Genomic DNA, 17495 nt, shown 5'->3' on the forward strand with positions numbered 1-17495 from the left:
ACTATTTTCTATTTCTAGCAGTCAGAGTCCTACAATGACTACATGGTTACAATGACTACATGGACGATAATAACATGACTACATGGACGATAATAACATGGCTACATGGAAGATAATAACATGACTACATGGAAGATAATAACATGACTACATGGAAGATAATAACATGACTACATGGATGACAATAACATGAGTACATGGAAGACAATAACATGAGTACATGAAGACAACATGGCTACATGGAAGATAATAACATGACTACATGGAAGATAATAACATGACTACATGGAAGACAATAACATGAGTACATGGAAGACAATAACATGAGTACATGGAAGACAATAACATGAGTACATGGAAGACAATAACATGAGTACATGGAAGACAATAACATGAGTACATGGAAGACAATAACATGAGTACATGAAGACAATAACATGAGTACATGGAAGATAATAACATGGCTACATGGAAGATAATAACATGAGTACATGGAAGACAATAACATGAAAGACAATAACATGAGTACATGAAGACAATAACATGAGTACATGAAGACAATAACATGAGTACATGGAAGATAATAACATGGCTACATGGAAGATAATAACATGAGTACATGGAAGACAATAACATGAAAGACAATAACATGAGTACATGGAAAATAATAACATGGCTACATGGAAGATAATAAACATGACTACATGGACGATAATAACATGGCTACATGGACGATAATAACATGACTACATGGAAGATAATAACATGACTACATGGAAGATAATAACATGACTACATGGAAGATAATAACATGGAAAATAATAACATGACTACATGGAAGATAATAACATGACTACATGGAAGATAATAACATGACTACATGGACGATAATAACATGACTACATGGACGATAATAACATGGCTACATGGAAGATAATAACATGACTACATGGAAGATAATAACATGACTACATGGAAGATAATAACATGACTACATGGAAGATAATAACATGGCTACATGGAAGATAATAACATGGCTACATGGAAGATAATAACATGGCAACCATGTCAACTTCCTCCACCAAGAATGTGTGTTGGGTGCGTTGATATGTTGAAGTTTGTGCATCCCTGTGCTGCTTCTGTCCCGACCCGCTGGTTTCGTGACCATAGTTGTTGCCCCCTCCACCCCCACCTCTCTCTCTCTGACATCTTGTTCTCATTAGCAGATGTGTGTGGAGAGCGCAGGAACAGTAGTGCTCACGCTGCAACTCTTACTAGCCTGCTAATTTTCCCCCTCTCCTTCACTTAACCCCCTCTATTCCACTAGCCCTCCTTTATTTGACTGTTCCCGCGCTTGGTCAAGTCTTTCTCTCCTTTCTTTTTCCTGTAAAGAGTTTCTTTCAATCCACCCTTTCTTCAACGACCTAATGACAGAGGGCATTTACAGATGACACAGAAACGCATGAAAGGAAATTCATCCAAATTAAAGTCCAATGTATAATTGAGGCTTTTGCTTGGGATGCCGCAACATGTTGAAAACGCATCATGGTTAGAAAATATGAGTGTGCACATGGGTGAGTGTGAATGTAAGTATGTGAAAATGTGAGGTGGAGAGAAAAAATGCCAATGACCATTACTTTTGAGTGATGGAGTTTGTGTGTACACCCTGTATAATTGTGTTGGTGGCAATTTTGGTAGAATATGCGCTTTTGAGAATATGAATGAATATAGGAACGCATGAGAACAGAGCGCCAGAGGAATATACGAGTAGAGCACAAAACGGCCATACAAGTATAACAACCAATTCCTTGAGATTACATTTGAACCGACAACTAATCAATAATATAAGAGAAAAGACTGAAATCCACAACAACAATTCAATCAAATCATATTTTGTTGACCAATAACTGATTGGAAGATGAGTTTGGCTGAATGTAAGAATAAAGGGATCTTCTGTATGAGCTTATTTGATTAAGGACAAGACTGTATAATCACAATGTTTACAAGACACCAAACAATAGATATGGGCCAACAGTGCTGTGTGTCTGTGTGAGAGTGTACGTGTAAGAAAAACACAAACCAACTCTCCCCCCTCAACACAAAAACAAAGTCCTGTGCCCTTGAAAGCATCAGAACCCACTCTCATAACAACCAGTGCAGGTGTCGATGTAGCCAATGCCCCTCTTCAGCATCACTGGACCCAATAGCATCTCCCTTTACTCATCAGTCTGGTCTCAGGTCCTGGGACTACTGGGAGCCACTGATTAATACCAGTCTTAGTGTGGTGAGAAGATATAGGTGTACGTGGAGGGAACACTCACCCCATCCTGGAGGGAGCGCACCGAGAGGGTCATTTTCCACAGCAGGAACGCCAGACGACTGAGGGAGAGAGAGAGAGAGAGAGAATACGTTTCCAGTTAGGACACTTTCCACCTTCTTCCACCTTTGTCTTCTTCTCACACTCGCTTCATGGCAGCGGCTCTGTGTGAAATTCTTCTGTCCGTCCACACAGCTCCCAACTCATTTCTCACACTGGTGTGAGGTAGAAAAAAACTAAACATACAGGGGGGAAAGAAAGAATGCAGCAAATGCCTCAAAATGCCACAGAAACCACACAGTTTAACAGCCCGAGTCTGGTGGAGCAGGAGCGAGCAGAGGGGTACCCCAGAAGGCTGAGGTGGCCTCTCTCATGCAGCTGGAACAGGAGACTGACAGAGAGGCTCAGACGCAGCTCGTATGCCTTCCAAAAACTACACGCTCAGGATAGAAAAAACATGCTGTTCCAATGAGCTCACTGGCTGGCTTCAAGCCCCACCCTGTCTCCTGCCCCCCTGGCACCCCTCCCTACCCCACCCATCTGCAGAGGTCCTCCTCTTCTAGATGTGCTGTGAAAGTAAGCAGGGAGGCGCAATGTCTGAGCCAACTTAGGGAACATTCATCCATTTTCCAGACTTCCCACCCCCTCATGACAAAAGCACCTTTATTCACCCAGCCCTGGAACCAGTGTGGTTTATTCAGCCTGTGCATACAGAGAGAAAGAGAGAGAGTGTGTGTGTGCATGTGGCACTGTACGGAAAATGTGTATAGCAAATACTAATTGAATGTGTATGATCTTGTGTTTGAATACATGTGTGTGTGTGTACATTTGCCTCCAAGTGGAAATGTAACTTAAGATGTTTGAGAGGAGTTAGTGCCCATACTGTTGGTTTTATGACTGACTATGAGAGTTGTAGTTGTGGATGAAGAATTCCAGAGCAAACCTAATTCATTCATTCTCCTCACCTCAGAAGGTCTTCCATTTCTTTCTATAATGAAACAAAACGTACCTTACAGCAGCCCATGTGTCACTGAACACACAACTTCACCCAGCATTTCCACAGAATATTCATACTGTGCCCATTCATGAGAATTGTTTAGGGCCGGGACGGCAAGGAAACAAAACATGAAGCGGATTTAACTTCTTTAGGAAAACAGCACTAATGTTGGAAACAAACATCATTATGTTGCAGAGTATGTGAGCGGAGATGGCGCGGAAGGAGGAGCGGCACAAGGACCGGAGCGTGCCAAATTTGATTGGAGCGCGGACTGAGTTTCCCCAATGGCTGGAGTGTCGGCCTTCTCGCCCGCTCCAATTTCACTCCAGTACTGTTCACTTCACGAGGTCAGGACATGCCCGGACCAGCATGCATTTGTAGTCTACTTGTGTGCTGCTTAGTGCTGAGCGATTAGTTATTTTTGAAGTTGGTTCGGTTTCGGTTAAATTATTTTTTAAATTAAAATATTTTTTCCGATTTCGGTTTAAATTATTTGGGTTGAATACTGCAACACAGAATAAAACAATTAATACAAGTCCCATGATGGTAGTGACTGCCCATTACTGCTTATCAATTATAAACCATGTATTCACATTATTTTCCTTAAAAAATATATTTTGGTTGTTTTGAATATTACATTTGTTTTATTTGATGACTTTATTATTTCATTCCAAGTCATCATCTCATCTCTATAGAGCTGCTGCCTATGCTGTCTGACAAAATCACTATATTGTAGTTCTTCAAAGTAAATAAGGCATACTTTTATGACTGCTGAATACCAACTATCAATCACTTAGATCATGTATTTTCAAGTAGATACCTAGCGAAGCAACAGGTGCTCTCTATATCCCCTCACGATCAGGCATTATTCTGCCTCTTCTGTAGCAGGTGTAAAAGAAACACAGGACTAGTAGATGCACAATGGATTATGGTCATTGCAGTTAATTACCACGTTTAATACACTAAACTATGTAGAATATTAGCCTCTTGTAAACTACAGTGCATTTGGAATGTATTCAGACCTTGACTTTTTCCACATTTTGTTACGTTAAAGCCTTATTCTAAAATGGATTAAATAAAATAATCATCAACCTACACTCAATAAAAAAAAAAAAGTACATTTTCAAATTAACAAAAAATGTAACACAAAAATACCTTATTTATATAAGTATTCAGACCCTCTGCTATGAGACTCGAATTTGAGATCAGGTGCATCCTGTTTCCACTGATCATCCTTAAAATGTTTCTACAACTTGATTGGTGTCCACCTGAGGTAAATTCGATTGATTTGACATGTTTTGGAAAGGCACACACCTGTCTATATAAGGTCCCACGGTTGACAGTGCATGTCAGAGCAAAAACCAAGCCATGAGGTCAAAGGAATTGTCCTTAGAGCTCTGAGACAGTATCGTGTCGAGGCACAGATCTGGAGAAGGGTACCAAAAAATGTCTGCAGCATTGAAGGTCCCGAAGAACACAGTGGTCTCCATCATTCTTAAATGGAAGAAGTTTGGAACCACCAAGACTCGTCCTAGAGCTGGCTGCCCGGCCAAACTGAGCAATCGGGGGAGAAGGGCCTTGGTCAAAGAGGTGACCAAGAACCCAATGGTCACTCTGATAGAGCTCCAGAGCTCCTCTGTGGAGATGGGAGAACCTTCCAGAAGGACAACCATCTCTGCAGCACTCCACCAATCAGGCCTGTATGGTAGAATGGCCAGACGGAAGCCACTCCTCAGTAAAAGGCACATGACAGCCCGCTTGGAGTTTGCCAAAATGCACTTAAAAGGACTGTCAGAACATGAGAAACAAGATTCCCTGGTCTGATGAAACCAAGATTGAACTCTTTGACCTGAATACCAAGTGTCACGTCTGGAGGAAACCTGGCACCATCCCTACGGTAAAGCATGGTGGCAGCATCATGCTGTGGGGATATTTTTTAGTGGCAGGGACTGGGAGACTAGTCAGGATTGAGGGAAAGATGAACGGCGCAAAGTACAGAGATATCCTTGATGAAATCCTGCTCCAGAGTGATCAGGAACTCAGACTGGGGAGAAGGTTCACCTTCCAACAGGACAACGACCCTAAGCACACAGCCAAGACAACGCAGGAGCGACTTTGAATCCGATCGAACATCTCCGGAGAGACCTGAAATAAGCTGTGCAGCGACGCTCCCCATCCAACCTGACAGAGCTTGAGAGGATCTGCAGAGAAGAATGGGAGAAACTCCTCAAATACAGGTCTGCCGCACTTGTAGCGTCATACCCAATAAGACTCAAGGCTGTAATTTCTGCCAAAGGTGCTTCAACAAAGTACTGAGTAAAAGTTACTTATGTAAATGTAATATTTGATATTTCAGTTTTTTATTTGTAATAAATTTGCTAAAATTCTAAAAACCTATTTTTCCTTTGCCATTATGGGGTTTTGTGTGTAGATTGATGTGGGGGGAGGGGAATTTAATCAATTTTAGAATAAGGCTGTAACGTAACAAAATGTGGAAAAAGTCAAGGGGTCTGAATACTTTCCGAATGCACTGTACCTACTACATTGCACAGTTCAGGCTAGATCGGATTTATCTATCGCTAGAGAAACTGCGCAATGTGCATACTGAGCTCCCAATGCAAAATGTATTTCAATGTTGATCAATTAGTTGTTTAAAAAAACAAACATTTTGGTTAATCGCTCAGCACTAGTGCTGCTATAGCCTCTTACTTTAGCTACTGTCGTGGAGTTTGCTAAATATTTTCAAAAAATGTGAAACTGATAAAACACAGGTCCAAAAATCAAGGTGACTTACAAAGATTAGGAGGACCAAGAGTAAGAGAGGGAGTGCTGGGATGTAGTGTCCACAACTAAAATAATCATTGTGGAATCTGAAAAGACATGTATCCCAAAAGCATGATGGTGTACTACATGCACAACAGAAAGGAACGAGGTAGGTAGCTAGCTAAGTGTGTCATTGTAGCAAAGTATTTATTAACAAAAAAACAGATTTCTTAAAAGTTGAGTTCATTTTCATTGTATTATCTATAAAATAGGCTATCATTGATTTTGGCCCAATAGGCCTGACATTTTACCTCATTTCAAGGAGCTTTCTGTTTTTATTGTGTTATTAGCCTAAAAACCTTAAGGCCTACCTATATAAAAAATATTTAAACAACAACTCCACATCCCTGCCCAGCCTGGCAAGAGCGGCCCGAAGGGTGTTAAAAATCCCCAGTGGCTCTGCAAGCGCATAGAGGGTATTCTCCGCTACTGGACTGCGCTTCAGGCACCGTCGCATGAGCCTGAAGCCACAGACTCTGGCCAAACGTGTGTTTCTAAAAGTGAATTCAAAAAGGCACTGTAGCCTAATAAAGGCACTTTTCGTTTCATTTTTATTTAGGGGAGATTTTTATTTAATTCTAAGTATGCAAAATGTATAGACTATAATGATTTAATACAAATAAAGGTGTAAATGCTGTGTGCTTAATGTTCCTATCAGCCTAGCGTGTCACTCTTGCAAATGCTTCCCAATTTATTAGCAGGCTATAGCCTTGATATAATAGGCTAATAACATGTTACAAAAGCTTATTATTTAGACTTTCTTAATATAGCCTTCTCCTGATCTATTTAGTTTTTATATGCTGTTTAATACGACATGTTGCCTATTTGAAATGATGACCTCTTCTTACAGTCACCTTGTCATGTTGTTTATTAAAATACCAAATGGTTTCAATACCAAATGGTAGGTCCAGGTAGTCACAAAAACAGATGGGTGTTGGTTAAATGGTGATTTTAATGAATGGAGTGAACTCCGTGAGCGATGAGCTGGATTTCTGACCGCTCAACTCCACTCACATACTCTGTTATGTTGTCATCCCATCTAGAGTCACATGTATTTGTCAAGCTATAGCACACACTATTTTACATACAGTAGGTTTCTAAAGGACCAAAGAGATTGGTCTGCGTCATGTTTTCATTTTTTGTTACCGGTAACATCACAGCCCTAGAATTCATCATGGAAACGTTGAGAAGAACGTAAGGAATAAGATGGTAAAGAGTGTGAAGGAAGAAGAGCAGGCATATGGGGTTAAATGGGAATGTGTGTATGTCACTCCATCAACAGCCAATATATGTATGAGACCCACCCTTCTGTGTTTGTGACAAAAAAAACTAAAAAAAGACAAGAATGAAATGAAGACATTATCTCCTATGCCCTGATAATTCAGTTCCTAACCAGTTCCAAGAGGGATAGAAAGAGCTAGAGAGTGAGAGAGGGAAAGAAAGAGGAAAAGACAGGGAAAACAAGACGGGGTCGTAAGAACGTGGTATAATAAAGTGAAAGCGCTAAAACACAAAATATGGCGATGGAGTGGTAAGTAGGTGATTTGAGTTGAGATATTATTTGTGATAAATGCACGTAAATAGCAACAGACTCCTATCCTACTTCAGGATCAGAGAATTGCATAAAAAAGGCCAGTTATGAATGACTGAGCGGGAAAAGTCACATAGACCTACATTGCATACACTGGCATACATTGTAGTGTCTCTCTGATTTAGTATCTAATGTTAGCGCTATTAAATGTAGTTCACCCAAATGGTGCGAAACAATGGGAGTGATAGGAGAAGGACCCTATTAAGATCAAGTGATTAAAATACCAAAACTTGCTTTAACCAGGTTGTATAACAATGAGGTATCTTAGAAAGGTGTACACAGATGTCTTAAGTAGGTAGTCAAGTATTGAGACAATGGTCCAGTTCTAGTGGTGTTACTGCATGTGTCCTTCTGTTAGTGAGCATGGACAAAGCGAATAAGAAGCAGGAGGTAGAAAAGGGGGGATTTGGGAGAAGCCGGAAACAGCGGTTAATGACTCCGAGACTGCTCTCTCGGGAGTTCCTAATAAGCTGCAATTACTGGCCAAATGCGTACAGGCACACTCACACAAAACCCCAGTGTGTATGTGTTACTTAATCTACAGTGCCTTCAGAAAGTATTCATACCCCTTGACTTATTCCACATTTAGTTGTGTTACAGCCTGAATTCAAAATGGATTAAATAGATTATTTCCCCTCACCCATACACACAATACCCCATAATGACAAAGTGAAAACATGTTTTTAGAAATTGTAGCTAATTTATTGAAAATGAAATACAAAAATATTTTATGTAAATAAGTATTCACACTCCTTAGTCAATACATGTTAGAATCACCTTTGGCAGGGATTATAGCTGTCTTTCTGTGTCTCTAAGAGCTTTGCACACCAGGATTGTACAATATTTGCACATTATTCCATTTAAAATTCTTCAAGCTCTGTCAAGTTGGTTGTTGATCATTGCTAGACAGCCATTTTCAAGTCTTGCCCTAGATTCTTTTCAAGTCGATTGAAGTCAAAACTGTAATTAGGCCACTCAGGAACATTCAATGTTGTCTAGGTAAGCAACTCCAGTGTATTTTGCCTTGTGTTTTAGGTTGGACAATAAAGGTGAATTTATCTCCTAGTGTATGTTTATAAAGCAGACAGAACCAGTGTTTTTCACTCTAGGATTTTGCCAGTGCTTAACTCTATTCAGTTTCTTTTTATCCAAAAAATCTAGCAAGTCCTTGCCGATGACAAGCATACCCATAACTTGATGCAGCCACCACCATGCTTGAAAAGTGGTACTCAGTAATGTGTTGTGTAGGATTTGCCCCAAACATAATGCTTTGTATTCAGGACATAAAGTACATTTCTTTGCCACATTTTTTGCAGTTTTACCTTAGTGCCTTATTACAAACAGGATGCATATTTTGGAATAGTTGTATTCTGTCATTTAGATTAGTATTGTGGTGTAAATCAAATGTTGTTGATCCATCTTCAGTTCTCTTATCACAGCCATTAAACTCTGTAACTGTTTTAAAGTCACCATTGGCTTCATGGTGAAATTATTGGTTTCCTTTCTCTCCAGCAACTTAGTTAGGATGGAAGTCTGTATCTTTGTAGTGACGGTGTATTGATACACCATCCAAAGTCTAATTAATAATTTTACCATGCTCAAAGGAATATTCAATGTCAGCTTTGTTTTTCTTTTACCCATCTACCAATAGGTGCCCTTCTTTGAAAGGCATTGGAAAACCTCCCTGGTCTTTGTGGTTGAATCTGTGCTCAAAATTCACTGCTTGGCTGAGGGACCTAATTGTATGTATGGGATACAGAGACGAGGTAGTCATAAAATATAATAATGTTAAACACTTATTGAACACAGAGTGAGTCCATGCAACTTATTATGTGATTTGTTACATACATGCATATTGACTAAAGACATTGCAGCTTTTCATTTTTAATTAATTTGAAAACATTTCTAAAAACATAATTCCACTTTGAAATGATGGGGTATTGTGTGTAGGCCAGTAACACAATATCTATTTAATCCATTTTAAATTCAGGCTGTAACACAACATTTTGAAAAAGTCACAGGGTGTGAATACTTTCTATATGCCCTGGGGTGTATTGTGTACTGTGTCACAATTGTGTGTGTGTGTGTGTGTGTGTGTTTTTGTTTAACTATCCTTGTATGTGCTCACACAACTGTAAGGTTGGAGTCAACCCCCAGGCCAGAGAGGTGGTGTATGTTACCTCCCCAAGCTCCCCTCACTTTCACACAGACCAGCCTAAAAATAACCAAACCATCAACAGAGGAGGCATTCCAAAACAGAACACGACTATCAGCACCAGTGTTTTCTCTGGTAATTATAGTGGGGGGGGGTTGTAGATAAACTGAAAAGGCTGGCTCTGGTGACTTGCGTCAGTGAAACAATGCAGAGAAAAATAGAAAGATAATACCAGGAGGAATAAACACACAATGAGTAATAATAACTTGGCTATATACACGGGGTACCAGTACCGAGTCGATGTGCAGGGTTACGAAGTAATCGAGGTAGATACAGTATGTACATATAAGTAGAGGGTAAAGTGACAGGATAGATAATAAGCAGTAGAAGCAGTGCATGTGATGAGCCAAAGGAGTTGGTGCAAAGGGGCGTCAATGCTGATAGTCCGGGTAGCTATTTGGTTAACTATTTAGCAGTCTTGTGGCTTGGGGGTACAAACTGTTCCGGGTCCTGTTGGTTCCAGACCTGGCGCATCAGTATCACTTGCCGTGAGGTAGCAGAGAGAACAGTCTATTTCTTGGGTGGCTGGAGTCTTTGAAAATGTTTAGGGCCTTCCTCTGACACCACCTGGTATAGAGGTCCAGTACGGCAGGGAGCTACAGATCTAGTCATGTACTGGGCCGTACGCACTACCCTCTGTAGCGCCTTGCCATACCAAGCGGTGATGCAGCCAGCCAAGATGCTCTCAATGGTGCAGCTGTATTTTTTTGAGGATCTAAGGGACCAAATCTTTTCTGCCTCCTGAGGGGGAAGAGCCGTTGTCGTGCCTTCTTCACAACTGCAGTGTTTTTTTCTGCACAGAAAAGACTTGTGAGGGCTGCATATGTCTAAACAGTCAGTAAATACATATAAAATACACACATACGCACACACAAAAGTTTGGGGTCACTTAGAAATGTCCTTGTTTTTGAAAGAAAAGCAAAAACATTTGTCCATTAAAGTAACATCAAATTGATCAGAAATACAGTGTAGACATTGTTAATGTTGTAAATGACTATTGTAGCTGGAAACGGCAGATTTTTTATGGAATATCTACGTAGGCGTACAGAGGCCCATTATCAGCAACCATCACTCCTGGGTTCCAATGGCACGTTGTGTTAGCCTTTTAAAATGATAAACTTGGATTAGCTAATCGATCATTAGAAAACCATTTTGCAATTATGTTAGCACAGCTGAAAACTGTTGTTCTGATTAAAGAAGCAATAAAACTGGCCTTCTTTAGACTAGTTGAGTTTCTGGAGTACCAGCATGTGTGGGTTTGATTACAGGCTCAAAATGGCCAGAAACAAATAACTTTCTTTTGAAATTCGTCAGTCTATTCTTGTTCTGAGAAATGAAGACTATTCCATGGAGAAATTGCAAAGAAACTGAAGATCTCATACAACGCTGTGTACTACTCCCTTCACAGAACAGTGCAAACTGGCCCTAACCAGAATATAAAGAGGAGTGGGAGGCCGCGGTGCACAACTGAGCAAGAGGACAAGTTCATTAGAGTGTCTGGTTTGAGAAACAGACACCTCACAAGTCCTCAACTGGCAGCTTCATTAAATAGTACCCGCAAAACACCAGTCTCAACGTCAACAGTGAAGAGGCGACTCCGGGATGCTGGCCTTCGAGGCAGAGTTGCAAAGAAAAAGCCATATCTCAGACTGGCCAATAAAAATAAAAGATTAAGATGGGCAAAAGAACACAGACACTGGACAGAGGAACTCTGCCTAGAAGGCCAGAATCCCGGAGTCACCTCTTCACTGTTGATGTTGAGACTGGTGTTTTGCGGGTACTATTTAATGGGAATATCTACGTAGGCGTACAGAGGCCCATTATTCTGGACATTTTGAGCCTGTAATCGAACCCACAAATGCTGATGCTCCAGATACTCAACTAGTCTAACGAAGGCCAGTTATATTGCTTCTTTAAATCAGAACAAACATTTTCAGCTGTGCTAACATCATTGCAAAAGGGTTTTTTAAATCAGCAGTTTCTAGCTACAATAGTAATTTACAACATTAACAATGTCTACACTGCATTTCTGATACATTTTATTTTATTTTTAAATGTACCAAAAAATGCTTTTCTTTCAAAAACAAGGACATTTCTAAGTGACCCCAAACTTTTGAAAGGTTGTGCATGTATATACACACACACACACACACACACGTTTGAAAGTTTTAGAACACCTACTCATTCAACACCTACTAATTAATGTTTTTTTTACATTTTTACTATTATTACCATCAAAACTATGAAATAACACATATGGAATCATGTAGTATCCAAAAAAGTGTTAAACAAATCAAAATATATTTTATATTTGAGATTCTTCAAATAGCCACCTTTTGCCTTGATGATAGATTTGCACACTCTTCGCTTTCTGTCAACAAGCTTCATGACATAGTCACCTGGAATGCATTTCAATTAAAAGGTGTACCTTGTTCAAAGTTAATTTGTGGAATTTCTTTCCTTCATAATGCGTTTGAGCCAATCAGTTGTGTTGTGACGAGGTATTGGTGGTATAAGGAAGATAGCCCTATTTGGTAAAAGACCAAGTCCATATTACGGCAAGAACAGCTCAAATAAGCAAAGAGAAATGACAGTTCATTATTACTTTAAGGTCAGTCAATCCAGAACATTTCAAGAACTTTGAAAGTTTCTGTAAGTTCAGTCTCAAAAATCCTCAAGCGCTATGATGAAACTGGCTCTCATGAGGACCACCACAGGAAAGGAAGACCCAGAGTTACCTCTGCTGCAGAGGATAAGTTCATTAGAGTTACCAGCCTCAGACACTGCAGCCCAAATAAATGCTTCACAGAGTTCAAATAACAGACAAATCTCAACATCAACTGTTCAGAGGAGACTGCGTGAATCAGGCCTTCATGGTCGAATTGCTGCAAAGAAACCACTACTAAAAGGACACCAATAATAAGATGAGACTTGCTTGGGCCAAGAAACACGAGCAATGGACATTAGACTGGTGGAAACTTGTCCTTTAGTCTGGAATCCAAATTGGAGATTTTTGTTCCAACCGCCGTGTCTTTGTGAGACGCAGTGTAGGTGAACGGATGATCTCTGCATGTGTGGTTCCCACTGTGAAGCATGGAGGAAGAGGTGTGATGGTGCTTTGCTGGTGACACTGTCTGTGATTTATTTAGAATTCAAGGCACACTTAACCAGCATGGCTACCACAGCATTCTGCAGCGATACGCCATCCCATCTGGTTTGCGCTTAGTGGGACTATCATTTGTTTTTCAACAGGACAATGACCCAACTCACATCCAGGCTTTGTAAGAGCTATTTTACCAAGGAGAGTGATGAAGTGCTGCATCAGATGACCTGGCCTCCACAATCCCCCGACCTCAACCAAATTGAGATGGTTTGGGATGAGTCGGACTGCAGAGTGAAGGAAAAGCAGCCAGCAAGTGCTCAGCATAAGTTGGAACTCCTTCAAGACCGTTGAAAAAGCATTCCAGGTGAAGCTGGTTAACCTCTCTTTGGTAGGGGGCAGTATTTTCACCTCTGGATGAAAAGCGTGCCCAAAGTAAACTGCCTGTTACTCAGGCCCAGAAGCGAGTTGAAACCGGTGTATTTCTGAATCAAACCGGCCAAATAAACTGACATTTTTGGGACATAAAGAAGGACATTATTGAACAAAAGGACCATTTGTGATGTTTCTGGGACATTTTGGAGTGCCAACACAAGAAGATCTTCAAAGGTAAGGCATTAATTATATCGCTATTTCTGACTTTTGTGGCGCACCTGCCTGGTTGAAATATGATTTTCATGTGTTTGTATGCGGGGCGCTGTCCTCAGATAATCACATGGTTTGCTTTCGCCGTAAAGCCTTTTTGAAATCTGACACAGCGGCTGGATTAACAAGAAGTTAAGCTTTATTTTGATGTATAACACATATATTTTCAAGAATGTTAAATATTTGAATTTGGTATTTTTGAATTTCGTGCTCTGCAATTTCACCGGATGTTGGCCAGGTGGGACGCTACCGTCCACCTGCCCGTAAGAAGTTAAGAGAATGCCAAGAGTGTGCAAAGCTGTCATCAAGGCAAAGGGTGGCAATTTGAAGAATCTTACATCTAAAATATATTTTGATTTGTTTAACACTTTTTTGGTTACTAAATGATTCCATGTGTTATTTCATAGTTTTGATGTCTTCACTATTATTCTACAATGTAGAAATTAGTAAAGAATTAAGAAAAACCCTTGAATGAGTAGGTGTTCTAAAATTTTTGACATGGAGTGGAGTGAGTGTGTGAGTGAGTCACTTGTTAAATCCACTTCAATCAATCAATGTAGATGAACGGGAGGAGACAGGTTAAAGAAGGATTTTTAAGCTTTGAGACAACTGTGATTTGTGTATGCATGCCATTCAGAGGGTGAATGGGCAGGACAAAAGATTTTAGTGCCTTTGAACGGTTTATTGTAGCAGGTGCCAGGCGCATCGGTTTGTGTCAAGAACTGCAACACTGCTGGGTTTTTCCTGCTGAACAGTTTCCCGTGTGTATCAATAATAGACCACCACCCATTTCACATCCAGGCAACTTGACACAACTGTGGGAAGCAATGGAGTCAGAATCGGCTAGCATCCCTGTGGAACACTTGACACCTTGTAGAGTTCATGTCCCGACAAAATGAGACTGCTCTGAGGGTAAAAGGGGGTAACGCAACTCAATATTAGGAAGGTGTTCTTAATATTTTGTAGACTGTGTATTTACACTCGCAGTTCATTAGGTACACCACCGTGCTCACAAATGGTTCGCTCCTACAGAAAGTGAGTCACGTGGCTGTGGCTTGCTATATAAAAAGGCATCGAGGCATTTAGTTACTGCTCGATTGAACATTAGAATCAGCAAAACAGGCAACCTACGCGACTTTGAGCGTGGTATGTTTGTCAGTGCCAGGCGCGCCGGTTCTAGTATGTCAGAAACGGTTGGCCTTAAGGGCTTTTCACATGCGACAGTGTCTATGGTTTACCAAGAATGACGCGACAAACAAAAAACATCCAGTCAGCGGCAGTCCTGTGGGCGAAAACAGCTCATTGATGAGAGGTCGAAAGAGAATTGTGCAAGCTAACAGGCGAGCCACAAACAGGCAAATAACGGCACAGTACAACAGTGGTGTGAAGAATGGCATCTCGGAAGGCAAAACTCGTCAGTCCTTGTCACGGATGGGCTATTGTAGCAGAGGACCACACCGGGTCCTATCTTCCAGCAGATAAAAACAAGAAGAAGCGGCTCCAGTGGGCATGCGGTCACCAACACTGGACAATTGAGGAATGGAAAAACATTGCCTGGTCCCGATGAATCCCAGTTCCTGTTGCGTCACGCTGATGGCATAATCCGAATTTGGCATAAGCAGCATGAGTCCATGGCCCCATCCTGCCTGGTGTCTATGGTTCAGGCTGCTGGTGGTGTAATGGTGTGGAGAATGTTTTCCTGGCACACGTTAGGTCCCTTGATATCAATTGAGCAAGGTTTCCATGCCCTGAAGAATTCAGGCTGTTCTGAAAGCAAAGCGGGTTCTGACCTGGTACTAGATGGGTGTACCTAATAATACCGCTTATTTTTTTTCCATTTTAAATTTGGGATAGAAAAACTTTTCAGTGTAATCTTAAATGTCTAAAACCAGATATTAAGTAAGTAGAAAAGATAACGGACCTATATATTTTTTTGTAAGATCATCTTTGAGAACTAACAATTATCAAAATCAAAAAGGTAGACATAATTCTAAAAATTATGCATTCAGGAGTAATGTTTTGTTTTGTCACTCAGATAGCATAAGCCATGGCAAAATGTGTAGAATCACGATCAGCTCCTTTGTCTTATTGACGTTGAGGGAAAGGTTGTTGCCAGGTCACTGACCTCTTCCCTATAGGCTGTCTCATTGTCGTCGATGATCAAGCCTACCGCCGTCGTGTCATCAGCAAACTTAATGATGGTGTTAGCGTCGTGGGTGAACAGGAAGTACAGGAGGGGACTAAGCACGCACCCGAGGGGCTCAGCCTTGCAGGAAAAATGTGTAGAATTGCAAGAAGTATATAATATTTGTGGGAAAATCACCTGATTAACTTTTTAGGTATATCCGAATTGACCTATTTGCTTATGGCTTTGCCTACACCTAGCGACTTGTTTTTTAAATTATATGAGCAAAATACATTCCACTTTATTTGGAACGGCAAGCCAGACAAAATTAAATGGGCCTATTTATATAACGAATATGAAATCGGAGGGAAGAAATTATTACATTTTAAAGCATTTAACCTCTCACTAAAGGCTTCAGTCATACAAAAGTTCTACTTAAATCCGAAATGGTTCTCCAGCAGATTAGTAAGAATGTCTCACCCCATGTTCAAGAATGGCCTTTTTCTTGTTATCCAGATTACAACCTCTCACTTTCGGTTATTTGAAAATGAAATAATCTCCAAAATATGGCTATTTTTAAAACAAGCAATAGAAAGTTGGTTGCAATTTCAGTTTAATCCACCAGAAGACAGAACAAACAAATATTATGGTTAAACTGAAAGTCTTTTTTTTTTACGGTATAATCCTTGTAAATTATATCATAAATAGGGCTGGTGGAGTTTTGTAACACATGCAGCTAACAAAAGTATAAGGAAATGTCTGCTCCACCCAAAATTACAACCAACTAATTGCAGCAGTACCGCAAAAATGGAAAAGTGGAAGGGGGAGAAAGTAAGAAACTTGTCTGTCGGCCCAGCATTAAAGACCTAAATTGGTTCTAGAAAATTGTGATAAATAATAAAAGTATAGCAGTTTCATTTAAGGACCAAACAATGTACAGCTGTGCCATATAGATTGCAAAATAGTTAGGAAGAGATTTTCGATGTACCGATTCCATGGCACACGGTTTATGAACTGATACACAAAACGATGCTGGATACAAAACGTAGAGTTTTTCAATTTAAATTATTTTACAAAATTCTTGCACCCAAAATATATATATGGGGGATACAACCATACCAGCTCTGCAGATTTTGCTGCGAATCATTAGATCATTTGTTTTGGTACACTCCAAATGTACCTTGTTTTTGGTTGCAGGTTCGGGAATGGTTAAAGAATTGAAACATTTACCTGGAGCTAATTCAGCAAATAGCACTGCTGGGTGATTTGAAAATGAATTGTCAAACGATCAATAATATAATATTACTTTAAACAAAACATTTTTTGTTATTTGCAATCTGTAGAAACTATGAGAATAGAAAGGTTCAGAACTTTTGTGAAACATCACAGCACAGTGTAAAAATATATGGCAAATAGAAATCAAAACTGGATGGTGTTCAGAGACAGATGGGAGGGGTTGAGGGTAGCTGAAGGACGGGACTAAAAACAAACAAAAGATAACTAATGTCAAATATACTTTGCCTGTAAAATGTATACAGTATATATAAGCTGGAAGTAGAAGCTTAAGTGTTGTTGTCCATTAGTTTACTTCAATTAAGAGAAGGGTGGTAGGGTTAGGGGAATATAATAAAGGAACATTATAAAAATAAAAAATAAAATTATATACTGTATATATTTACGAA

The 17495-nt window shown here is 40.1% G+C and overlaps 1 protein-coding gene across 3 annotated transcripts in view; it reads right to left on the reverse strand.

Annotated features, from left to right (window-relative positions):
• The window catches only part of LOC115196889 (NEDD4-like E3 ubiquitin-protein ligase WWP2), a 43072-nt gene that overhangs the window by 10035 nt on the left and 15542 nt on the right, over positions 1 to 17495 (reverse strand). For all 3 annotated transcript variants that reach the window (XM_029757875.1, XM_029757876.1, XM_029757874.1), the window contains exon 11: positions 2322 to 2379. In XM_029757875.1, coding sequence (XP_029613735.1) covers positions 2322 to 2379 — 58 coding nt within the window. The remainder of the gene's footprint in view (positions 1 to 2321; positions 2380 to 17495) is intronic.

This window comes from Salmo trutta, chromosome 7 (assembly GCF_901001165.1).
Source record: "Salmo trutta chromosome 7, fSalTru1.1, whole genome shotgun sequence".
Taxonomy (NCBI): Eukaryota; Metazoa; Chordata; class Actinopteri; order Salmoniformes; family Salmonidae; genus Salmo; species Salmo trutta.